This window comes from Eschrichtius robustus, chromosome 3 (genome assembly GCF_028021215.1).
Source record: "Eschrichtius robustus isolate mEscRob2 chromosome 3, mEscRob2.pri, whole genome shotgun sequence".
Lineage (NCBI taxonomy): Eukaryota > Metazoa > Chordata > Mammalia > Artiodactyla > Eschrichtiidae > Eschrichtius > Eschrichtius robustus.
Window position 1 is genome coordinate 26,396,524 of NC_090826.1, and position 27,066 is coordinate 26,423,589.

General features: G+C 45.6%; 1 protein-coding gene across 4 annotated transcripts; it reads right to left on the bottom strand.

The window, feature by feature from the left end:
* Positions 1 to 3,432: 3,432 nt before the first annotated feature.
* Positions 3,433 to 23,631, bottom strand: AK2 (adenylate kinase 2). 4 transcript variants are annotated; one of them, XM_068539441.1, is made up of 7 exons: positions 23,466 to 23,625; positions 14,248 to 14,373; positions 12,399 to 12,509; positions 12,176 to 12,270; positions 7,770 to 7,842; positions 6,376 to 6,571; positions 3,433 to 4,332 (listed from the first exon to the last, which is right to left on the bottom strand). In XM_068539441.1, the coding sequence occupies exons 1-7, from the start codon at positions 23,562 to 23,564 to the stop codon at positions 4,328 to 4,330; spliced, it is 705 nt and encodes a 234-aa protein (XP_068395542.1). In that variant the 5' UTR covers positions 23,565 to 23,625; the 3' UTR covers positions 3,433 to 4,327. The 4 variants fall into 4 exon arrangements, 3 of the variants coding, with proteins under 3 accessions (XP_068395542.1, XP_068395540.1, XP_068395543.1); XR_011073490.1 differs by lacking the exon at positions 12,176 to 12,270 and having other exon boundaries at positions 23,466 to 23,631; XM_068539439.1 differs by lacking the exon at positions 3,433 to 4,332 and having other exon boundaries at positions 6,205 to 6,571; positions 23,466 to 23,626.
* Between the last annotated feature and the right edge of the window lie 3,435 nt (positions 23,632 to 27,066).

Consider the following 27,066-nt stretch of genomic DNA (forward strand, 5'->3'; position numbering starts at 1 on the left):
GAAAACGGCCTTACCCTGAGGCAGCACTCCTGACCCAGGCCCTTCACTGTGACAGAGCAAACCTACTCGAATTCTGCTCTGTTCATTCAGGCTGCTCCGTATCGCACGAGTGCCTTGAGAATCTTTCCCTTCTCCCAGCAAAGCGTCAAAACAATTGGTGCGGTGGCAAGAGGCTGAGGTGTGGAGCCACGGACCAGGCTCAGCCATTCACAGGTGTATGAGCCTCAAAATGCACAGACATAAGATGGAGATAATAATAGTACTTACTTCCACATGGTTATTGAGAAGAATAAATAAGATAATGTATGCAGAACCTAATTATGAAAATACAAAAACACAGAATTCTGCATACAATTTCAGAGGTCCACAGACTTCTAGGAGATCTTCAGGTTAAGAATCCTTACAACCTAAATGTCCAACAACAGACGAATGGATAAAGAAGATGTGGTATACATATGTACAATGGAATACTACTCAGCCATAAAAAAGAATGAAATAATGCCATTTGCAGCAACATGGATGCAGCTAGAGATTATCATACTAAGTGAAGTAAGTCAGAAAGAGAAAGACAAATACCATATCATATCACTTATATGTGGAACCTAAAATATGGCACAGGGGACTTCCCTGGTGGCGCAGTGGTTAAGAATCCGCCTGCCAATGCAGGGGACATGGGTTCGAGCCCTGGTCCGGGAAGATCCCACATGCCGCGGAGCAACTAACCCCGTGGGACACAACTACTGAGCTTGCGCTCTAGAGCCTGTGAGCCACAACTACTGACCCCATGTGCTGCAACTACTGAAGCCCGGGCACCTAGAGCCTGGGCTCTGCAACAAGAGAAGCCACCGCAATGAGAAGCCCACACACCATAATGAAGAGTAGCCCCCACTCGCTGCAACTAGAGAAAGCCCACGTGCAGCAACGAAGACCCAATGCAGCCAAAAATAAATAAGTAAATAAATTAATTTTAAAAAATAAATAAAATAAAATACAGCACAAATGAACCTATCTACAAAACAGAAACAGACTCGCAGACATAGAGAACAGACTTGTGGTTGCCAAGGGGGAGGGGGAGGGAGAGGGGGGAGAGGGAGAGGGATGGACTGGAAGTTTGGGGTTGGTAGATGCAAGCTACTACATTTAGAATGGATAAACAACAAGGTCCTACTGTAGAGCACAGGGAACTATATCCAATCTCCTGGGATAAACCATAATGGAAAAGAATATAAAACAAGAATGTCTCTGTGTATAACTGAGTCACTTTACTGCATAGCAGAGACTGGCACAACATGTAAATCAAGTACACCTAAATTAAAAAAAAAAAAAAAAAAAAGAATCCTTAACATAGTCTGGTTCCTGAGTCAGGAAGACAACAGCTCTTGCCAACACCCACATTTTCTCTCTGAACTCCATCAGCATACACTGAGCACCTGCTGTGTGCCGGGCCTCCTGGCCCGCGTGAATGTCTTGGTCACCAGTGTTGTCAGCGCATCTGAGGGGTGGGGATCATTCCCACTCAACTGATGAGGTGCCGTAACTTGCCAGAGGGCTGGTGGTGGAGTTGCTGCTGAAATCTGTCTTCTGACTCATTCAGCTGTCTTCCTGAGAAAAGGCTGGTGAGGCTTCCTGAGGACCAAGGCTGCTCTTCACCCTGCTCTGTCCTGTCTGCGACATTTCATGCACACGAAATCCTAAGCACACACCTTGGGTCCTCAGACTGGCAATGATTTCCCCCAAATCAGCTCTGGTGGTGTGGGCGTCTGTGAAAAAGAACCCATCCGGAGGGGCCCTTTCTGCTGCAGCGGTGCCAAGTCACTCAACCACTTCAGCAACAAGGTCAAGGGGAGACTCTGGTGTCAGAGACTGAGCTCCGACTCTGCTTTTTTTTTTTTTTTTTTTAAATTAATTAATTAACTTATGGCTGTGTTGGGTCTTTGTTTCTGTGCGAGGGCTTTCTCTAGTTGTGGCAAGCGGGGGCCACTCTTCATCACGGTGCGCGGGCCTCTCACTATCGCGGCCTCTCTTGTTGCGGAGCACAGGCTCCAGACGCGCAGGCTCAGTAATTGTGGCTCACGGGCCTAGTTGCTCCGCGGCATGTGGGATCTTCCCAGACCAGGGCTCAAACCCGTGTCCCCTGCATTGGCAGGCAGATTCTCAACCACTGCACCACCAGGGAAGCCCCCGACTCTTGCTTCTTATGGTGCCCTCAGGAATGTGACCACCACTCCGAGGCTAGGCTTCCTCGAGTGTTGATAGAAGACACTTCCAACTGCCTAGGGTGCTTTGTGGAATTGTAGGTGTGAGGCCACTTTGCAGTAGCTGGCGTGTCAGCCCTCCCTGCATGGTGGCGACTCTTACCTCAGCCAATCTCGGTTTCCAGATGAGACCAAGCCCAAAGTGAGTGAATAACAGCTCACCCGGTCTTCTTTCAATTTATCCTTTCCAACCATACTATGTGGGCTCCCAGGCTGCTCTGACACAGATTTCCCCCAGTTTGTTGCACGATGATCATGGAAGGGAAGAAAATTTTCATGGAGCATTTAAATACCTCAGGGGATGAAAAGGTCAGGGCAAATAAGTCATGCTGACACCTGAAAATGACTCTGTAGAGGTGGGGGAAGTGGTGGAGCAGAAGAGGGAGGAGTTGGAAGAGGCAGCAGGATTTCATACGCCAGGGACAGCCCTGCCTCTCTCCAGAGCAAGAGCGCCTGCCTGGAGGACAGCGCTTCCAGCCCAGCTTCCTCTGTTTTCAGGACAGCTGTCATTTTTCAGAAACCTCACTAGCAAAGGCAGCCCTTCCAAAGAGCATGAGAGCTTCAGTTTGGACAAATGATTTAAGCTCATTTTTGCAGGGGAAGAAATGGATTTACAAAGCAACCAAGAATATTAAAGAGGCAGCTGAAAAGGCAGCCAAGAATCTGGCTCAGGGATTACAAGCACTGGCTTTCTAGGCTGCGGACAACTGTCTGCTCAATAATCATCCAGCCTGGCAAGAAGCAGGTATTTTTTCTGTGTACCCTCAGTTCCAACTAGCATTTATCCAGTGTCTGTTGTGTGCCAGGCACCAAGCAAAAAGCTTCTTCTTATAAATTTCATTTATTGCCAATGAGTCTGAGAAGGTGGCGTCACCAGTCTCTTATTCACATGGGAAACAGGAGCAGAGTAAATGATTGGCTGGGGTTCGTTGTACATCCCCTGAACTCCAAGCACAGTGCTGGTCTCCACTAAGCTGCCTTGTCCTTGGGCTCAAGAAAATCCTGCACATCAGCTGAAGGTCAAGAGGGTGCAGGCTCTTCTGATGAACATACACTTGGACCTTCCTGTCTTCTCACAACTTCTAGTGACCACAAGATCCAGAATTCAATGTCAGATCCAGAATTCAATGTCATTTTACTAGCCCACATCCCCTTAAAAAAACACCACAACAGGGGATACAAACATTTAACACACTTTATTGATTTAGGGGCCAAACAAGGCAGCATTTGGACAGTTAAGAAAGGCACCTCATTGAAAATAATACATCACAGTGTTGTTGAGTGATCCCAGTCACAGGATTTGAGGATGGAAAGGACAATCTTTGGATAAGGTCGCTTAGGACACTTGCTCATTTATTAAAAAGGGTCCTTTCACACGACATGGATGGAGGAAGGCAAGAGTGTAGGACTGTGGCATATGCTGGGTGGCTGTCGAGAGCTTACCCACGAGAGCCGGTGGGCTGGTACATCAGTGGTAGGTTGGGAAGGGAGTGAGACCAGCCTGCTCCACCTGACCCATGACTCCCGTAAACCTGATTTGCTGAGCCACTACCCCCATGAACACACTCTATATCTCTTTCAAATGGGGAGATGACTTTTTGATCTCATGGTATGGGGAACCAGGGTTAGTAGTCAACTCCTGCCCTGTTCCAAGCTACAGGACAGACAGGACAACAGTGTGATTTCCTGCATTCCTGGGCTGGCATGAGGTTCTGATAAAAGCTGAGGTCTTAGGGCACTGGCTTTAAAAAATATCGTCACCAGTCCGGAGTAAATGACAACGTGATTCCTTAGAAATAATACTGCATCTCCCTGTTTCTATTTATACCCTCCAATCAGTGTTTTAAAAAATCAATTTTTCCCTTTGCTTATACTTTTTAGGACTCCTACTCCATGGAAAAGAAATAGCTTCACTACAACACTGCTGCTCTTCCCATTCTCCTCTTGAGCCCTCACCACTCCTCCCTCTCCATCCTTACCCTGACCACCCCTCCCCTCTGCCCAGCACCTAAGAGCAGGGATCATGCCGCAGGGTGATGAGCAGTGGTGCAGTCTCGCCTGGCCTTCTGTTACTAGGCTGAAATAGAGAGGAAACAAGAGAGAACAAAATGGGTTTTTAAAAACCAAGTAAATATCAGAGAAGCTTGGCATGCACGCCCCGGCAACCAAATGCATTAAACACTGGACATTTCTCTGCCAGGTGAAAGCTCTCATGCCTGCTGAGGTTAAGGTTCTGGAATTAAATGAAGCAAAAATTGAATCGTACCTACCCCCAAAAGGGCATATGCACCCCCGACGATCTTCCAGTTTTCACTGATAGCCCAAAAATCACACGCACGTGTGTGCACACGTGAATGCATATAGACGGATGACAAATATTTGAGTAAGGATCATGCACACTCTATCAGCAAACATTCAAGGACCTCACCTTTGAGGCCAAATGCCTGCAACTGTCCCTACTCGAAGAGGAGTCGACTCCAAGATTCATGAGGCCACCCTCACCCAGAGGAGCCCAGATCCCCACAGACATAGCTGACAGTTTTGGTTTCACTCCCCTTCCTTGTCCATTCCCAGAAGTCATGTGCTTCCCAGAAACACCCCACGCCAGATTGGGTTTCTGTTAAGAATGGATGGAGTTAGTTTACAGCCAGGGAAACAACGCAGAGCAGAGTCAGCAGACACTCACTTGAAGCAGACAAAGAGGGACACGAGAAGGCCACGTACCCATAGCCAGCTTCCAGATGGACAGAGGACAAAACCTCTGGTGGTCCCACAGACAGCAGAACTCAGGTCAGATGGGCACTTTATAGTCCACTAAACTGAGTCAGCAGATTACACTGGGCAGGTGGCACTATTTACTGGACCTGCCACTGATTTTTTTTAATGGTTTTTTTCCAGAGGCTGCTGTTTTTGTGGTTCCTCACAGCAGTCTATTAATTCATCTGTTTGCCCCAAATCAAACCAGAGACTAAAAGGCACAGCATGGACCTCAGGAAATGCTTAATAGTTGGGAGCTGAAGTTAGGAATAAAAGCTGGTTACTGCCATAGGTGATCTTATTTTTGGGGTGATCCTTTCTTGGGGAGACTGGCCACCACCATCATGACGTAAGGGGTGAAGGACTGGATCTGGAAGGGAGAGGGTTTGAGTTTAAAAGGGATACGGGTTTCACATCCTGCAGAGAGACTGGGTTTGAATAAATTCTAATCAAAATGATCCCAAAATGATCCTCAAATCACTGGTTTGTTCATACTTGGAAACAGAGGCGAACATTAAAAATAAAAGCAAACCTACCCTGGTCTCTCTTTGGGGAAGTGGACTGACTGCCCTCAGATGCCCAGCCTGGATGTTCAGAAGATAGTCTAAATTCAAAAGGACCTTTCACCTGGTTTAATTCTTTGGCAACAATTCAGTATTCAACACAGGTCCCAAACGATTCCTACTTTACAGAACCATGGTGCAATTCACAGAAATATTCCAACTTGGCCTGGCTCTTTCTATGGTGATATCCTCTCCCAGTAATTTCTGGAATCTATAATGTAAGTGCCTTTTCCTTCCTGTTTAGGGGAAAAAAATTAATGATCCCTTTCCACACACTGACTCATTCGGCTTTTCATTACGGGTGAGAAAACAAGTGGAATTTCTGGTCAACAGTCTGCCACTAGGAACTGTGGCCCTGCCTGACTTCATGTGACCCAGGACTTCTAATTAGCTGTTGAGATGGAAAAAATACTAGGGAACTGGAATGCCTGGTAGATACCTGAGTTAGTTTATTTTGGTCAAAAAATAAAATCTAGAGTATGGCTAAAGAAGTAAACAGCTAGTAAAGCAATCTTGCCTATAACTTAGAAAGTAGGAGAGTGTACACATACTTATACCGACACACTCATGCATGCGTGCGTGCACGCACACACACACAGATGAGATGAGAGTTGCACACACACCAAAGATACATGAAGCAAGTGCTTTTTTAATCAGTCCATCAAATGATACTCTTGCTGGCCTGAAGAAGCCTCCCTCTGCCTGCTCCGCCATTCCCACCCACTCCCTCAACAGGGATAGGAAGAAGAAAGAAGTTCCTTTTTGGACCCAACATTATATAAACATAACCAAGTCTTTACATGTGGCTTTGGAGAAGGCTGCTAGGATGCTTGCAAACACAACGTCAGGGGTCTGGGATGCGTCGATGGCAGAGTGGATCCCCCGTTTACTGTAGTACTCCACCAGCGGGGCAGTCTGAGTGTGATAGGCCTCCAGGCGGATTTTCAAGGCCTTCTCATTATCATCTGATCGGCGGACCAAGGGTTCCCCGGTGATCTGAGAACAGGAAGAGGGTAATGAAAGGCCAGGACTCAGCAAGTTCTCCTAATCAAATGCTGGATGCAGATCTGAGATGCTGTCTGATCCCAAAGTCCATCAGAGGGAAAGACAAGACAATCTAGACCCCCTCCAATAAAGAACTATAAAGAACTTCACTACTCCCAGCAAGTTGGTCCCAGGAGCAGACCACTTGGTCCAGAGAAATCAGGGAGCCTGAAACAGCAACTGTGAGGAAAGGGCTGAGACAGAGGGACAGACAAGGTCTTTCTCTCACAGCTTGTGCTCAGGCTGTTCAGCTTCCAAGACAAACACTTCTAGGGTGAGAAACAAGAAAGACAGAGGCCCCTGAGACCAGGAGAATACATCAAAATCACAGATGCAGTAGCAATTAGGATCTTAGCTGCATAAGTATTCAGTGTTTTTACTGGGGTGCCGGCCATCAACATTCTGAAAGTGGCAAGAGACAGGGAACACTGAGTGATAGAACTGCCAACTCTGTGAGACGTGACTAAGTTGACAGATAGCTTAGGAACCTGTATGACCTGATGAACTTGTCTCATATGACAAAGGTAAATCCAGGAAATTCTTACTGTTGCCTGCGTATTCTAAAACAGACAAGGTGAACTATTTATGGCAAATGTTACAGTGAACACGTATGAGACCCCCCCCCCCCTTTTACATCTGCAAACAATTAAAGACTGTCATAGGAACTTGGCAGTGTTAACCTGGCCAAGCTCTTCTGAATCTGTAGGGCACAGTACAGTCACTAGAGAGAGACGATATTCTTCTGAAGCAGGACTGGTCAACAAACATCTCTTCAGTACTGTCCTCCCAACCGTGGCTCTAATCCGGGGCTTTCAAGCAGCCGTCTCCTGATTAGTTCACCATTTAGGTTGCCATGATGCCAGGAAGGGGCTGCTCTGGACAAAAGACAGGTACACACTGGGCACTGGGAAGTGGCTGGCACTGGTGGCCACCTCAAGGTCAAGCAATAAACCACCTGGAGGGACACTCTAAAGACGAGCCACAGCCCATGGGATTTACGTGATAGCAATATTTCTCATGGTTAAGTTCGTAATATTGGTAGGAATAAAGGGAAAATGGAAAGAACAAAGGGAAGAAAGAAAAAAGAAAAAAAGCGAAGTAAGAGAGAGGAAGGAAAGAAAAGGAAACTTCCCGTCCTGAATTTACATACATCATCTTTCATGGGCTCCTTTGGGGGGTTGAACTCCTCGTGGTAGGAACGGCCACTCTCGGGGTGAATCAGTCTGAAAGACAGCAAATGAACAGGAATCAGGCTGCCGGAACCCCAGGGGTCTCCAAGATGACAAGCACAGACAGAGAAGCTGGATGCAAGGACTTTAATCCAGCAGAGAACCCCATTACAGGCATCTCTTGCTTAGGAAAATAACTGGGCATATGCCAGAGGGAGTAAGTTTTCTCTTTTGACCCAACATTAAAATACGTGTCTGGCTGAAGAGGCTGGTATAACGACGGCCTAATTCGGCTGTGTGAGAGCATTCCGATTCAGGCCTTAAGCTGAATTCAGGGGCTATAGAGCAATGAGTCACGATCCCTGCTCACAAACAGTGATTAATTTAGAGGGGGAGACAAATGTGGAAATAAATAACTACAATAAATTTGGTAATCCTTTAACAGAGATTTGGACAAAGTGCCATGGGGGAGAGAGGACAGAGAAACTAACCTTATTTTCTAAATTAGTTTCGTTATAAAACCAAAGGTGAAAGGTGCTATAGGAAAAACATGTGCTATGGATGCAGACACCAGCAGACAATGCTGAACACCTCTGTGACCACACAGACACAGAAAGCCCAGCCATCAGAGGGCAATATTCAAGGCATCAGGGAAAACAACATATTAAGTCATAGAATAAAGAGCTCAAGAAGCATGTACTTGGTACAGAATATGTAGCTGGCAGCTGCATCTCTGCCGTGTCCCCTTAAGCAACAAGCCCATGCTCCTGACTGGGAATGGTCACACCACAGGACCCCTGAAACCTAAGAAGGGAAGGAGGCAGGCCAAACACTGCTCAGCAGCTGGTGCCCACAACTTCGTGTGGCTTCCCAATTCTATGCCAACCAAGGTCTGCTTATTTAACTGATGGCTACTCTCCTCATGAAGGTCTGTTAGGCCAGAGCTTCCCAACATTTTTCACCTCTTGGCATACACAGAAAGTACTCAGGGTGCTTGCTCTCGTGGCTGAGGGGGTCAACATCTCAGCACATCAGTTGGGAAAGTCTGGGTTAGACTATCGAAGCCACACGTTTGTAAAATGTGATACTGTGTTTTAATGACAGCATATTTTGGGGGGCCAAGTGGTCCATTTATAGAATAAGGTGGTCCATTTACAGCATGGGGGGACAAGTTGATAGCAGAGTGAGTAAGTTACACTGAGTGGGCCTGTGACTGCAATCATGTAACACGAGGTTGGGCCCTCCTTTACTTGAGTTGCTGGAGGGGTTCCTCTGGTGCATCCACTGGGAAATGACACCCACTAGGAGACCCAAGGAGAGGAAGAGCAGAAGCTACGGGGCTCAGCTACAGCTTCCCTTTGGGAAGGGCTGGGGGCATGAAATGTGGACCACGTTTCTTTTTTTCTGGCCACACCGTGCAGCATGCAGGATCTTAGCTCCCCAACCAGCATCGAACCCATGCCCTCTGCGGTGGAAGCGTGGAGTCTTAACCACCGGACCGCCAGGGAAGTCCCTGGACCTTGTTTCTTCACCTTCTGGAAAGCACAGGGCACACAGCAGCCAGGCTGCAACAAACACAATTCTCTCCTCTCCATGTCTCTACATCAGCTCTTGCACATTCCCAGATTCCCTCAGCCCTCCAGTTACATATAACACTGCTCCTTCCCCACTTCCAAATATCATTTTAAGAAGAAGGCAAGACTCATTCCCTAGAAGGGAAAAGAAACCAATCTCCAAGTTCTTAAAATGGGACTGGTCTTAAGTACCAACCAAAACAGCTCTATAAGCCACTGAGCCTGGCCTGGAGGCGGAGGTGAAGATGTGGAGGGATCGGGCTGGGATGCTACAGCCACTGCTACCTTAGGTGTGATACTTCAGACACCTGTTTTCTCATCCACAAAATGGGGATGGTACAAGACATTAGGCTAATGATACCAGAGAGCCAACACTGAATAGGTAGGTTAAAATCAAAACCCACCAGCCATACTTATGGCAAGAAATAAAATAATAACCCATACAATTATTAGAAGTGAGGTCAGAGCCAATTCAGAAGACATTTACAGTGGGGTCCTTATCATGTCAGATTTAAATAAGATCCGTATTAAACTGGCTAGTTCCTGACTCTTTTTCTTGCAACAATCAGCATAGTGGACGAGGAGGCAGAAAGCAGGTTTTTGGTGCTAGTTCTGCCACTGATATGCAAGTGGGCTTGGAAAAACACCTTTACATAGTCTGACCTGTTCTGTTTTCTCCTCTGTAAGGGAGAGGGCCACACTACACCACTCACTTCCAAACCAAGAGACCGAGTCTTGCCTCTTTCGCCCTCTACAATTCTGGAGTTTGTTCTTCAGAATCCCTCAGTGCCCCACCAGCCAACCCCAGTCTCCATCACTTCACCGGTGGATCACATCAGGCTCCTCCAAGTGGGGTCCTTGTCTGTTTCTTATTTCCCTCAATTTAGCCTGTATACCAGGACCAAGCTAATGTTCTTAAAATGCTGTATCTGCCACAACGCCTAGTGGCTTAAGAACATCCCATGATTCCTGACTCACTCATGTCTACCCTCTCCTCCTTGGCAGACCTTCCCCAGCCAGGCTCCCATTCCACCTTCTCAACCACACTCATTCTACCACCCAGCCTCCCAGGCCATTTCTCCAGCTCTGGACAGACATTCTGCCAGAAGCCTTAGCTAGAGCCCCTCCCTGAATGCATACTCATTCTTGCCTCTACTCCCTTCTGGGAAAGCCTCAGCAAAATCCTCTCTATCCAGGAAGGTCAAGTCTGACTTTACACCTCTCCTAGCCAGACTTCCCTCCCTGCCCCCAGGCTGTCTTCCTGGACCCCTACTGCACTAAACAGCCCAGGTTTCATGTAGGGGTTGTAGATGCTCTGAGGTCAGACATGGGCACCAGAATATTGTTCTATATTCTCTACTGGTCCCCTGCTCCCAGAGCTGTGCCTGCAAAAAGCAGGCACTTAGGAAGCTGAGCTGATCAGATCAAAGGCCCCTCGTGTCACCTAGTACTGTTAACATCTGTTTTGCAATGTCCGGGACCCCAGCCCTGGTCATGTCCCTTCTTGTCAACCCTACTGCTTCTTGGACTACATCAACTTTGTTTGCCTACTCTGTGCCAGAGCAAAGAAACAAAATTCCTGCACTGAAGGAGCCTATGCAATAGCTGGAAACATGAAACCTGGACATTTGAAAAGAAAATTAATATAAGGTAAATCCCACTGTATCTAACACAGCCTTCCAGGAGAACACCTCTAACACTTACTCTGCTGCCTCTCTCCTTAAAGATATGGACTGCAGACACGTGGAGAAAAATGTTCAACCTCGTTAGGAAATCAAAGTAATAACATTTACAATCAGAAAACACTGCCCCCTTAATTAAAAAACTTACATGTACTACGATGGTCACAGCATGAATTTAACAATGGATAACTGGAAGAACACAAATGTACAACAATCGGGGAACAATTAAGTAAATGATGGTTCATGTACTGTGAAATATCATGCAGCAATTAAAAACAACAGTCATGGAAGTCTGGTTCAAGATGGTAGGCTGACCACCTTCCTGAGACTCCATTAAAGTGACTGAGGGATTAAAAAAAAGCTATATAGCCCATAATAAGGACAAGAATGGGAGAATCTTTTAGTGGTTGAGAGCTTCCCACATATTTCTGGAAGGCACAAAGCAGATGGCAGAGTGGTAGTGAAAGAGGGCTGAGGAAACTGTAGCCTAAAGCAGTGGCACTTTTTAGGAGCAAACTCATCAGAAGCAGAAGCATTTCTGTGTTCAACGTTAACTACTATAGAGAAATAAGCACTTTAAAACAAAACACGCAGAAAAATTATAGTGTTATTCGCTAAGCTGGCTGGACCATGAGCAAGTTTTTCCTCAATTTTCTAAACTGTGTAGATGGTCCTAATATTTTTATAATAAAAAGCCTACAGCAAGGTATGGCAACTGCAACTGAAATCGGACTTAAAAAGCACTAAAATGGAGATATACATGTAAGGAATTTAGTATTTCTTAAGCACCCAGGTAAGCAAGGCTCTGAAATACGCACAATATGCTATCTACCATGCACAATGGGTCCTCGAAGCAGGTACTATTACTCCCTCTCTACATATGAGGAAACAGCCTTAGAGAGGTTAAGAAACTTGCCTAGGGTCAGAGTTAAAAGGTGACAGGACTGAGTTGCTGCTGGACTTCAGATCCCTTGCTCTTCCTTCCACATCCCCATCCCATGTCACCAAATAAGGTCAATCCATGTGGAAACGGCACTAAGCTTCATGGCTGGGATTAGGCCGGAGCAGTTCCTGTCGTCTGACAAAGCTCTGAGGAAGCATGAAAAGAAGAGACCTTCAGGGGACAAATACCTTCCTGTGATTCTCCGGATCAGCAGAGAGTCTGGGATGCTGAATTCAATCACAGAATCAAGCTTCTCTTTCCTCTTCTCCATGAGGCCATCAAGCTGTAAAAGAGCGTGTGGCCCACCTAAGCTACCAGAGCTTGATAAGACCCATTTCCCTCAAAGGAATACAGAGATAGAGGGCCAGGATTTGCTTTCATGCAATGGTGATACAAAACCAAGCCACTCACCATTTCTGCCTGCCTCACAGTCCGAGGGAAGCCATCTAGAAGAAAACCATTTTTGCATGGAGGCGTCTCCAAATTCTTCTCAATGAGCTCCACAACCATTTCATCGCTCACCTGGAAGTCAAGAACAAAACAATCTTGGGGGTAAATCCATTAACTAGGTGGCATTAGCCCAACTCCAGGGTCATAAGTTTATGTCTGTATAACCTGATTACTAAACAGGTTCTTGACCCCAAAGAAGCAAAAATCAGAGCAAATATGGAGTGGCTCCATTTGGAAGATTCAGTTTCATGATTATTTCTGTGGTTGCCATATACACATTCTCTTCCCCTGAGATTCTCCTGTGTCCCAGTAATCTGGGTGAGGGAAGAGGAGTGCCTATCACCCCACCAGGAGACCTCCATTTCTCAGGTCCTGAGGGCCTCTCTGGCCATTAGTCAGAGTCCTAGCAGTCAGATAACAGCTCCTCAGCAATCAGCTATCTTCAAGACATAAGTGAGGACATATGGCTGAGAGACCACCTGAGGAGGGCTCCAGGAGAGAATGGGCGTTGACCAGAATGTAGAAAGGCACCAACTTTTCCTGTTTCACAATTTTGATTAGGCTAACAGTAAAGTGACCCAGGCTATCTCGGACATGAAGCAACAGAGAAGTTCACTGACCTTGGCGAGACTGGTTCAGAACCAAGGAACCAAGAAGCCAGCCCAACACTCCTCTGAGCCTCTCTAAAAACCCCAACAAGGATCCTTCCTAGCTTCCAAAAACTGGTTTTCCTCCTGGGCTTTCACTGCAAGAAAAGTTCCCTGCCAGTATTAGAGTGAAGGCTGCCCATTTTGGTAGCTAATGCTCTTATCTCCTGGGACCAGCTGTGAACTTGGGGACAAAGTATAAGCTCTGCAACTAAGTGAAGGCTGGAGATAAGTAATCTCATTGCCACAACCCAATTTTTTCTCAGTACGGGATCTTCTACCAAGACCCAAAGTCCAAAATATCTAGCTTTATGGCTTGACTTACGGCCTCACTAACATGAAGGGAAAGCTAGAAGTAAAGGGGCAGCTGGGCGCACAGGCAGGGCTACCCCAGGTCCAGAATCTCAAAGCCTGACAGGAGGCCCAGCACCCACCCCAACCAATATTCTAAGATACGTAAAGACCAGAGAGCCAAGCACAAAATGACTTCTTCCCAAGGCCAAGTCCCAGAATAACTCAGTTACAATTAAGCTCTGGCACTAATCAAAAAACATTTAGTAGGTAATAAATTGTACTTCTCCAATCAGATCAACTGGACTAAAAACAAGAGAAAATGCTATTATATTCACCAAATAAGAAGGATTACTTTTGTCAACTGCCAAGCAACCCCTCTGTTAAAGACACAGAACAGAATCACAAAAGTAGATTAAAAACACTTCTGAGACTACCTGAGTCCTCTCTTGAATCACCCTTGAGTTCTGGCCTAGGGATGGCAGTTTCATTCTTGGCCTTAAAACTGGGTATATTACAAAATGTGCCAGCACAAAGGAGCTTCAAGAATACCGTGAATAAAATAAGTGTCATAAATTCAGAATGAACCAAGTAACTTGCTACTGTAAAAGTTCACATAATGTGCCAGTTTGTTAAAATACCCCGCAGTACAGGGCTGTCCAACAGAACTTTCTACAATGATTAAAATGTTCTATATCTGTGAGGGCTAGCAAAAACTTGAAATGTGGCAAGTGAAACTGAGGAAGTTAATTTTAAATTAAATTAAATTAAAATTAATTTCAGTAGTTACATGTAGCTGGTGCTCACCCTATTAGGCAGGGCAGATCTAGACTCTGAGGAATATCAACATTCACTGGTACCACCAAACCTACCAGTTTCCCGGCATCCATAGTTGCCTTCAGCTTTTTTCCCAGCTCTGAGCCAGAAGCCACCATGGCCCTCAGCATGTCCCCAGTAGCCAAATGGCAGACACAGAAGTTTTCAGCCAACTTGGGTGCCTATGAAGGGGAAGACAAAAAACAAGATAAGGTTAACAGTGCAGGCCTTGGAGTTAGACTGCCTGGGTATGAACCTGGCCCTGCCACTTACTGGCTATGTGAACTCTGACAAATGCCTATTTCCTTACCTGTAACCGGGATAAAAGTACCTTACATTATATTCTAACATATGACTATAGGGTTGTAGTTAAGAATTACATGAGATAATACATATAAGGCACTTAAAACAGTGCACCTAGCACAGGAAGCCATCATAAATATCAGCTATTATCACTACTTCCACTAGACACACTAATGACACATAAGCCTCAGTTTCCCCATTATAAATGGGAAAAATAGAAACAGCAGTACCAACACTTCACACGGTTGCTCTGAAGTTTAAATGAGTTCATGTATATAAAGCACCTGGCACAACGGCTGGCATGTAATGTGCTGAATGAATATTCGCCAAAGGGATGGACGTGTGGCTGTCAAGTACTGTGGTCACCAGTGTGGGAGGCAGCTGGAGCCACGTGCAGAAGTCTCCCTCAGGCAGACTCGGTTCTTCCCCTTCCCTGTCACTAGGTAGCTGCATTATCTGGGCCAAATCACTTAACCTCTCAAGAGGCTCAGTTTTCTCATCTGTCTAAAATGAAGGCAAAAAGTCTCTGTCTCAGAAGGTAGCTGTGAGGATCAGATGAGACATATATATGAAGAGCACCTGGCAAACAGTAAGTGCTTAGTAGCTTTAGGGAGCAGTATAGCCTTTTGGCTAAGAGCATAGGCTTGAGAGTCAAACCGCCTGGGTTTCAGACACCAGGTCCACCAATGACTGGATATGTGACTTGCGAAGAATTGTATCACTTTTCTAAATTTTAAATTTCCTCTAGGTAAAATGGAGATGTTACCTATATCACTGGGTTGATGAGATTATATAGAATTCCACATACGCAGGGCCAGGCACATTGTAAGTGCTCAGTGAACATCAGCTGCTACTGTAACCCCTGTCAATTCCATATTCATTCATACAGAAAGAAAATACTAATACTTCGAAGATGCCTCTTCTAAGAACCTTGCTGGGTACCAGGGAAACAGATGAATAGGAGACACAGACTCTGTCCTCTATGAGTTCATAGTTTGGTGGACTATACAACAGAATGAAGACTAGAAGAGAAGTGACCCTGGAGAGTTCGACATTGGTTTTGTAGTGGCCAAAGAGAATGCAGAATTCATGAGGAACAGAATCAGTTCAAGGAGCCTAACACTTTGCTTTCTGGTTCAACTGTTTTGGAAAAGAAGTAGGGTGGGAACCTTGTTCAAACCAGTTCATTGGGAGCTTTCTTAGGTGCACATGGTAAAGGCTAAATAGATAGGGCTCAGGGCAACAAGTGCTGGTTTGTGACTCATGGACTGATTCAGCTCAGAGAACCGACCGCAGAGCAAAATGGAACCCAGATGAGGTATTTAAAACCACACTTGGGAAACCAGTGAAGGTCAGGACGCTCTGGTGATAGAAAACCTTCTGGTCCTTCGGGCTGGCACAGTGGCCACAAACCCAGAGAGCTGTGCTTTTCTGCCGATCTTTCTCCTTGGTTGTTGAAATTAACTTGGGTGAAAAATTGGGAGGTCAGGCTTGTTCCAAGGGAAAGAGTAACCAAAACACCAGAGAAGAGCTGTTAGCACAGAACCTAACCTTCCAATTTTTACCACTCTAAACCATAGGACTCTTCTGTGCTATTTCAGGTGACTAGACTCTACGGCTGTGTGGAAGCACACTCCCAGAGGGAAGACGCGGCATGGCGGAAGACTAGCTCCTTCATTTCTTGCTGGCTGCACGGGAGTCAATGGGGTGGGCTGCAAAGAGCATGAACGTTGGAGTCAGACAGATTTGCACATGAACCCTGGCTGCCTTCAATAGCTTTATGACCTTTGGCTAGTTACTTAATTTCTCAGAATCTGTTTCCTTACCAGTCAAATAGGGATAATGTCTACTTCACAGGGCTGTTGTGAGGATAAAATGAAATAAAGCACCCAAAATATCAGACACACCGTAGGCATTCAGTAAATAAAAGACCTCCTTTCAAGGTCTTTCTTTTTTGCATTACTCTTTACTTGCAAACTATAGAAGAAGCCTGATGAAATAGCTGTATTTCATTCCCCTTACACTTCACGCTTATACTTTTTTTAGAGGAATGCTTCTCCTACTCCAAACCACCTGAGGGTACTGCTAAAATGCAGATTCTGATTCTACAGGGTGGGCCCTGAGCATCTGCATTTTAAACAAGCTTCCAGGCCTGGCTGTGCTGCTGACCCCTGGGCCACACTCAGCTGCTGCTGAGGCCCTGAGCCACATGTGTCTCACTAGCCATGGGCTACTGTTGAGCCCAAGAAATAGGCCCCCCCTCTGTATGAGAAACCTGTGGTTTGGGAAGGGGGTGTGGTTCAGAATGGCTAAAACCACTAGGGAGGCAGCACGGTGGGGTTAGTGTTCTCAAACATCAGTGTTATTATCACAATCATCCGGGGCACTTGCTAAAAATACAAAGCCAGGCCTGCCCTTAAAGTGTATGATTGAGTGGTTTTCAGGTAGCATGGTGGGATTCTGATGCACACAGATTGTGAAGCCCTGGGGCAGGGGTGCAAGACTGGGTTTTATAGTGGTACAGATCTGGGATTTACAGTTTACTCACTGTGTCACCTTGAACAAGTTATATAGCCTTAGGCCTCGGTTTCTTCATCTCTAGAGTACAGTAAGTCCCCTACATACAAACCTTCAAGCTGCAAACTTTCAAAGATGCAAACGTGCATTCACATGTCCAATCATGTAAGTTAGTTCACGTGTCTGGCATACATTGTCACGTGCGTGCATCCTCTACAAGTGGTTGCGCTTTTGTGTACCTTACCGTACAGTACTGTAAAAGAGTACAGAAGTATAGTATCTTTATTTCAAGCCCAGGATGTCCTGAAACAAGTGTGAAAGAAGCGGTGATGTAGCTGGTACTAAGAAGTGCCAGGAATTGGAGGCCCAGGGAAAGGACGAAGACAGAAAAGAGGAAGAAGTAACTGAAGAACTGAAGAGATTCACGATGCAGGAAATGGCAAGGGGATTTTCTTTATTTGAGGAGGCACTGTTAAAGGCACAGCACCTGAAAGCAGAATGGTACACGAAGGTTGCAGCAGCCGTTCAGAATGCAATCCAGCGGTACTGTGCCATCTATGACGAGAAAAAAAGAGCTACTACCCAGACATCACTGGATCATTTTTTCAAGAGGGTAGACAGAATTGAATCCAGCTAGGAACCAGAACCTGTGCCATCAACGTCAGGCGTGAGTGAAACTGCAGCTTGCCCTCTATCTCCTACTGCCGACGATCCTTCAGCTCTACCATCTCCCACCTCCTCTCCCTCCTCCCGTCAGTAGTAACTCTTCTTGCCTGTTCACCCGATGCCCCTGTATGCCAGCTGTTGTACTGTACCACTGTACTTTTCAAGGTACTGTACTGTATGATTAAAAATGTTTTATTTTATTTTTATGTATTACTGGTGTGAAAAGTATTATAAACCTATTACAGTACTATATAGCTGATTGTGTTAGTTGGGTACCTAGGCTAACTTTGTTGGACTTACGAACAAATTTGACTTACGAACGCGCTCTCGGAATGGAACTCATTCGTATGTAGGGGACTTACTGTACAGACAACAATGTCTACTTTCAGAGCTGTTATGGGGATTTGGCAAGATCATATACGCAAAAGAATCCAGCATAGTGCCCGGCATTTAGGGAAATAAAGGGAAAATGTCAGTCTTTAAGATTTGATTTAATCAAGCTCACTTGTTTTCTTACCTCGAAATCATCTTTCTGCTGCAGTCTTTCCCACTTCCACCTCCAACGCTTCTGCACATGCAGCTGCAATCATCTCCTAAAATACTGCTGGACATACTACCCACCCCACCCCCCAACAAACATACATTCAGAAGCCTCAACGTTCCCCCAGGGCAACAGGGGAGAAGTCCCAATACCTTAGTCCAGCACTCCGTGTCCTCCACAGCCAACTTCCTATACCTCCCAAGCTACTCAAATTTGCCTCCACAAGTCCCCTACCAGGATGCCCTGCACAACTGCAAACAGCTGCTCTATATATGTTTTCCAATTACATAACATAAGCCTCTGCATGGACCTCGGCTCAAGATCCTCTCTATGCAAGAATGCCCTCTCCCTTCCTCCTACTGATCCAAGCTCTACCCTCCTCTGTAGTCAAATTCTGAGCATATCTCTCCCACCAAAAACCTTCCCCAACTACCCTTTCTTCCTCCAAGAAGGAATCATATCAACATCAGCTAACTGGGTGTTTGCAAGATGCCATGCAATTTTTCCATGCATTGTTTTACAGTATTTAGTATGTATAATACATAACAAATATGTGAGGTAGTAACTATTTTTATCTGCATTTTACAAATGAAATTCAGAGGCTAAGTTGCCCAAGATCACAAAGCTAGTAACAGCAGATCTGGCAACTGGCCTCAAGACTGTCGAGCCCTAGCTCTTATCCATCACACCACATGGCTTTACTAACAACAACACCACCCCCCCACCCCAGAGCCTTAGTGGCTGTCCTTGGGGAAAGTGTGTGTATATGTGTGGACGGGAGCACAAGGAGGCCTTCACGGTGCTGGCAATGTTCTGTTTCTTCATATGGGTATAAGCTACACAAGTGTGTTCACATGTGAAAATTCATCAAGCTGCCCACCTAGGATATCTGCACCTTTCTCTATGTATATTATACTTCAATTAAAAAGTTTTTTAAAAGCACAGAAACCTGTGTTTGAATTTCAGCTCTGCCTGTTAACTGACCATGTAACCTCAGGCCAGTGATCCTTTAATCACTATAAATTGGATATATTAGTACCAACATCACTGGGTGTGTAGGAGGAAGAATGGAAGACTCTCAACACATTATAGTTCTTTTCTAACCCCAAACTGTCCTAGCATTTGTCAGTCACTCATCTCACACTTCCCATATGGTACTGTGCACTAGTAAGTACTGCTTGCATGCATGTTCATTTCTGCCCCTACGCCTAGATTGATAGCAACAATAAGATGGTAACGCTGTTCAAGAATCAGTCTCGAATTCAAATCCTATCTTTGTTACTTTATGTATGTCCTGGGGCAAGATACACACTGGGCCTCAGTTTACCAGGCAAAGGCAAAGATAACAACAGGACCTTCCTCCTAGGGTTGCAGGATTAAATCAGATGACACCTGTAACATCTTCGGCTGTGGGGGGTAGGGTCTGTCACATAACCCAGCACAGGGTGACTATTTTGCAATATTAAACCCTCCTGAGGGCAAGGGCTGCCCTGCATCTCTAGCACGGAACTTATCCGACAAAACATGCATAGGGCAGGAGACAAATCTAACCGGGGGCAGCAGACAGCAGCAGAAAGAGCAGGAGCTTTGAAGTCATTCAGATGCAAGATCAGCCAATTACGTGCCCTGTAACCCAGAGAACAAGCTCTTTGAGCTTTAGTTTCTCTACCTGTAAAAGGGGGAGTAAGAGCATGGGTCTCACAGAGTTGTTTTTGCACTGTGAGCGTCAATGCACCGACATAACTGACAGAGCCTGACCTGCAAGATGGCAGCCGATGGCCTAAGCGTGCTGGCCTTGAAGAACTGGTGTCAGCTGGACACATGGAAGAAACTATGAAAGTGGCTGGCAGAGGAAACAGAAAACATACCCCTGTTTTGGCCACACCATAGGAACATCTAACCCTAAAAGGGAGACAGGGAAGTAAGGTTATTTAAACAAAACAACAAATCCAAGTGTTCCAGATGTTTTAGACATTATTATGTTGATGCAAAAGCAGGTAGTTTTAAAATGTTTAACTATTTTAGTTAAAAATTAAAAGTTTTAAAAGGAAACAGATTATTTCAGTCATGCCAACATTAAATACCTAAAATACTGAGTTATGCAGGTATAAAAGGAAGCACTAGTGGGAAGAAAACAAACATTACTGAGCAGGCACTAGGCACTAACCCAGGTTAGGATTTTACATCAAAGATCACAGACATTTACCAGGCAGGCAACACAAATGAAGCGGGTCAAATATAAGCAACAGGCAGTGAAAAGGGCTATGCAGGGGACAGGAGAGCACATGGACCACCCAAAGCGGCATCCCCACTCAACTGCGTGCCACGCTGGAATGGAGGTCCAGAACCACCAGATCTGTCTTCTCAAGAGAAACGAGAGCTCTGGATTTTTAAGTGAAATTTCACAACTGAAAACACTGTGTGGTCAACTTATTATTTTGAAGGCTGACAACTTAAAGGAATAAATCAAGCATTTAACCTACCCTTACTGTACAAACCATACCAAATAGTAGGTGAGAAGTTTCTCTTTACAGAAATATTTCAGCTAATAAATGAAAAGGGAATGATATAAGTAGAACATCACCATTTTGCCACCCACAGTGAATTCCTGGACCCAGGCATTGAACACCAGAGATAAGCAGACACAGTATGCCTCCTAATGGACAGCACACCACCACCTGTGATGTAGTTGGGCCAAAAATTGAACCCAGATCTGGTTAATTGTTTTTTTACAGGAAAGAAAGAGGAAGATGTTAAATATGGCATGGGGATACAATAAAAAAATTCTCAGAAAGAGGGATACTCCCAGAATAAACAACTTCCACAAAAAAGCTGCAAGGAAAAAAAAAAAGGGGGAACCTGTAAATTAAAAGGGACTTGAAATGATCATATTTGTGAGACAAATGAATGGAAAAGTAAACATTTACTGTTATTATTGTTTTTAGGGGATAGTGTGCTTGTTTACAAAAAAGAATTCGTCTTTTAGAAATACACATTGAAATATTTACAAATGAAGTGTTACAATGTCTGGGAGCTGCTCTAAAATAATCTGTGAAGGGAGAGTGGATGGGGAAGGAATGGCCATCAGCTGGGGCTGGATAATGGGTACATGGGGGCTCATTACACAATCCTGTCTTCTTTTGTGTATTCAAACTCTTCATAATAAAAAGCTGGGGTGTGTCTGCAGGCTAAATTCTGCTGCAGGCTGCCACTTTGCAACCTCTGATTTAGGAACACTGTTTTTTAAAACTCCATAAAACTACAACCACCAGTATTCCTATTGTTCCAGTTACGGAGAGAAAGGTGTACAGAGGTTAAGCGACTTGTGTAAATCTTACCCTTAAGTCCCAGCTCTAATCACATCTCCTCGACTTCCACAAGGCCTTCTCTGACCAACTCCCATCATACATACACCCTTATAAATCAGCTCATAGTATAATTTTCTTCAAAACTTCCTGAAAACATCCCCCTTTGCACCGAGATACAGCTGAGTTGGGGGGTGGAGGGATGTGTTACTAAGATAGGGAGTCAATAATTAGTGAACACCTACTATGTGCCAGGTTGTCATCTAGGTGTGCTTTACACACATATATAACACAATTTTCCAGTATCCTTGTTAACTTTTGGTTTAGGGGGGCAAGGACCTTATCAGTCTTCTTTACTGCTCTGTCTCCAATGTTCGGTGCTCATGACATGTTGAATGAGTAAGGTAAGTATTAGCCCCATTTTTCAGGTGAGAGCAGTGAGGCTTAGAAGTTACAAAGCTTGCTAAACTATAAAGCCCTTGTCTCAGCACAGGGATGGGTTGTCCATTTCACAACTACTGAAATTATTAACTTCAATATGAACTAAGAAAAAACAACTAATGCATTTGAGCTACCTTGTTTATCTCGGTCACTCACAGCAAAAGTCCGTAGAGTTTGGGATTAAACATTCCTAAACTGCAGGTTACCTAATAACTGAGGGTGGTAGCAACAGGAAAGAGGAGCATTCAATGTTACTGAGGACAAGGGGGTTAGGTAACAATGACCCCCAAGGGCAAATGGGCTCTGGCTATAGAGAGAAAAGGGAAAGTGGTCTTTCTTCATCTAGTAGCCAGAGCCAAAAAGCAAAGTCACAGGAATGAACTGAATCTCCAAGACTCCCCTTCTCCTCATCACCCACATGAATCTGTGTTCATCCATTTCTAGTAACCTCATCAAATGATGTGCTGGGTGTCACGGGAGCCCCAAGAATGAGTAAGACAAATTATCTGTCTGCCAGGACTTTGCAATCTTTGCAAGGGCTCAGAAGAGAAGAGGGGGCACAGAGCAGCACCCAGAGCCCCATTCCCTTAGCAGCTCAGACTTTCAGGAATTCCCTCTTTAGACCCTAACAGCAATCAAAAACTTGAGCGTGGGGGTGGGGGTGGGGGGGGGGGGGTGGGTGGGTAATGCCAGACCCCAGGCAGGAGGAGGATATTGATAATCCAACCTATGGGCTTCGAAATCCTAAGTGAGATCATAAATCCCAACCTTGATCTATGGGCCCATTATGTCCCAGGTGCCACGTGAGGCCCCACGGTCAGCAGAAGGTAACTTCAGACTCCAATCACTCAGAGCCCTCAGGTTCCAGGCTCCATGAAGTCAATTTTGCTAACTTGAGAAAGCCGCCTGACCTCCCTGGGCCTGTTTTCTCACCTGTATATTGAGGTACTCTCTCCCATCCCCCCAACTTAACTGTCTCAGGCAGGTCATACCTCACTTCTCTTAGCAGTACTCCTAACCAGCACAGGCCAGCTCCCGCTTTCCCCCATGAGCGGGAGACGCTACTCCACCTTCAGGCGTTAGTCACTACCAGAAACGTCCCCCTACCCCGAGTGCCTGGAACGTAACCCTCGACAACCCATTCCGAATGGCAGGCAATCTGGGGTCCCTGCGTCCACTCGGGTTGTAATCTACATGCCTCAGCCCAGGGCTCACCTTACCCTTCAAATCTTCCCAGCTTCTAAACCCTTAAGGGATCTAATCAGTCCTTAGGATCACCTAACACGGCACCTCAAGCCTGGGTCCCTCAAGATCTCTAACTCAGACTCCCTCGACCTCCAATTTGGACACTCCCCCAAACACCTGCTAGAACCCCAGACGCCAGCCAGGGTACCCCTCCTGGCTTCAGCCAGCGGCCCGGCTCAGGGGCGACCCGGACCTCCGGCAGCCCTGACCTTGGAGTCCCACGGGCTCTGCCGACAAGCCCGGCTCAGCAACTCACCTGGGTACCCTTGCCGGCTCCGGGCGGCCCCAGAAGCACGGCCCGTATGCCTTCAGGACACTCTCTAGCCGGTTCGGCCACGGACACGCTGGGAGCCATGGCCGCCGAAGCCTCTCGCTGCTCAACCCGCCTGCACTCCTCGCAAGTCCAGCGCTTCCAGGCCAGCGCGCCACGCACGCCACGCACGCCCCGCTCGCCGTTCACAATGGCCCGTCGACACGTCCGTCAGTCCGCTACGCCCACCCCTGAGCGCGACGGACACTCCATCTTACCAACCACTCATCGATACTGGGGAAGGCTGCTTTTGATTGGACAGAATCGGTAAGGGAGTAAGGAAGGGGCGGGCCATCATGGACGTGGGTGTGGGGCGCGCGGCGGGTATGTGGAGTGGGCGGGAAAACATGAAGCAAGCCTAGAGGCCCGGCTGGGAGTTCTAGGTTGGCTTTTGACAGTTAATGACACCGGCAACCCCAGTGAGTCCTATAAAATTGCCCGTGGGAGTACAAATGGGTGAAATCAGTCTTAGAAGACAACTTGGCAGATATGTATCAAATTTCCTTTGGTCCAGCAATTCCACTTCCAGGAATTCAAAGGACATAATCTACGATATACGTAAAGATCTGTCTAACAAAGATACTAATTGAAGCACTTATAACAGCCCCAAAGTCCAAAACAAGTAAATAAAAAAACAAAAACGAAAAACAAAGGCAATATGCTAAATGTTCAACAATAAGAGCTTACTTAAATAAATTGCAACAAATTTGTATACTGGAATCCCCCCCCCCCCCATTGCATAAAATATTTAATTGCATGGGAAAATGTTCACCAAACGGGATACAAAACTACAGTTGCAACAAAATCCCAATTTGTTTGATAGTTACAAGTGATGATCTCTGTATAGTGTGATTACAGGAGCTTCTCCCCTTCTTTGTGCATATTTATATTTTCAAAAAATTCTATAATGAATTCTGTAATAAACAGGAAAAGGTAGTTTTTCTCAAAAGAGATGACCTTCTCTTGGACAGATTTTTGGTGTGTGAAAGTTTCATCCACACCCCCATGAAGCAACCCCTGAGGTCCTGGCAAGACCTTTAGTCCAGAGAGTGATTATAAAACAATTATGTTTCCCCACAGGCTTATTGCAACTCATTTCTTCTTCTTTTTTTTTTTCTTTTTTTCCTGCCGCGCCACGTGGCATGCAGGATCTTAATTCCCCGACCAGGGATCAAAACCCATGACCCCTGCAGTGGAAGTGTGAAGTCTTAACCACTGGCCCGCCAGGGAAGTCCCAGAACTCATTTTTTGTATCCTGGAAATGAATTTTCTATCTTTTCAGCTTGGTCTCTTCTATTCTACCTCACAAAAGAAGTTAACATTCATTCCTCATGCCTGCACTGGACTTCTACAAGGTTCCTGACCTTGAAGGATGCAGGAATTTTTACGCCCATTTTTCAGGAAGATATGCAGTGACCAGCCCAAAGTCACACAGTAGCAGAGTCACAATTAACACTGAGAATGGCAAACTGGTGCCCCAGAGAGCACAAGATTCATGGGTGTGAGGGTGGGGAGCAAGCATATTTTCTCTGGTGGAAGCCTCTATGTGCCCCAAATTCACCTCAGTCCAAGAAGACCAGAGTTTATCAAGGTTTCATGTGCCCGAGGCACCAGACAAGAGGGAATAAGAACAGCCTTTCCCTTCTACCATCACTCCCCACAGTGATCCTGACCAGGCATGGAGCCCCCGGGAGACAAAGCAGCTAAGATTACACAGAAATACAAAAAACATCAGGTTTATTCAGTCAAGTTTTTTAAATGTCCTAGTTTTGGGGCATGCTAAGGATCATAAAGGGAATATTTATAGCCCAGGGAAAGGAGAGAGTACTCCATTCATTTATTCACTCAACTATTAAATTTTTTAAAAAAATATTTTATTTACTTATTTATGTATTTACTTGGCTGCGCCAGGTCTTAGTTGCAGCACGCAGGATCTTCGTTGTGGTGTGCAGGATCTTTAGTTGCGGCACATGTGGGATCTAGTTCCCTGACCAGGGATCGAACCTGGGCCCCTTGCATTGGGAGCACAGAGTCTTATCCACTGGACCAGCAGGGAAGTCCCCCAACTATTAAATTTTAATAATAACTGCTATCATCTACCTGATATTGGGTACTGTGTGCCAGCACTGTGCTCAGCACTTTATATGCATTGTCTCATTTAATTCTCACAACAAATATAAATGAGGTAACTACTTTATTATCTGCATTTTTTAATTTTTAAAAAAATTTTAAAAAGATTTCTTTATTATTATTTATTTATTTTACTTATTTTTGACTGTGTCGGGTCTTAGCTGCGGCACACAGGACCTTTTCGTTGCAGCGTGCGGGCTTGTCTCTAGTTGTGGCGTGCAGCTTTTCTCTTCTCTAGTTGAGATGTGCGAGCTCAGTAGTTGTGGCGCGCAGGTTTAGTTGCCCCACAGCATGTGAGATCTTAGTATCCTGACCAGGGATCAAACCCGCGTCCCCTGCATTGTAAGGCGGATTCTTTACCACTGGACCACGAGGGAAGTCCCTGCATTTTTTAAATAGAGGAAACAAAGGCACAGAAAGGTTAGATCTGTCTGACTGGCTGGTACCCAGCACTGCCAGGTGACAAGACAGTTTCTGCAGATGTGGGACTCATGGTGCAGATGCATTCCAGCCAGAGGGATCATGGAGGTTTCTGTGAGAGGGACCTTGAAGGTTACAGAGGATTTGGTTTTGGAGTGGGGGAACATTTCAGGCTGAGAGAACGTTTGGAGCAAGAGTCGGGTGTGTTATGGGGTTTATTCAATGGGCTTTGGGGAATCAGGAAGTTTCTTAGGTAGGATCGTCATGACTAGATTCACATTTTATAAAGATCACTTGCAGGACAGACTGCAGAGGAAAGAAATGAACGCAAGACAAGCTAATAAATCTTTCTGTTAGTGTTTTGTGGTAGACAAAATAGTGCCCCCCAAAGATGTTCACATCCTAATTCTGGAATTTATGGTCATTTTACCATACTTGGCAAAATGGACTTTGCAGATGTGATTAAGTTAAGGATTTTGAGATGGAAAGATTATCCTGGATTATCTGGATGGGCCCAATATAATCACAAAGGTCCTCATAAGGATAAAAGGGAGGCAAGAGAGCCAGAGAAGATGTGCTGACACAAGCAGAGGTCAGAGTGGTGTGATTGCTGGCTGGGGACCACAAGTCAAGGAATGATGGCAGCCTCTGAAGCTGGAAAGGCAGGAAACAGTCTCCCCTAGAGCCTCCAGAAGGAGCACAGTTTCTGCTGACACCTTGATTTTAGCCCCATAAGACCCATTTTGGACTTCTGACCTCCATAATTGGAAGATAATACATTTGTGTTGTTCTAAGCCACCAAATTTGTTAACAGCAGCAATAGGAATGAATGCATGTTTTTGGGGTGCAAGCAACAGAAACAGACTCTGGCTACATTAAGCAAGAAACAAGTTAATTGGGAGGATACAGCTGTACAACTCCCAGCCCCAGGAATGAGAGGAGCCAGAGCTGCTTTGGGTAATCTACAATAGATTTCAGGAACAAGGGGGCCATGCTG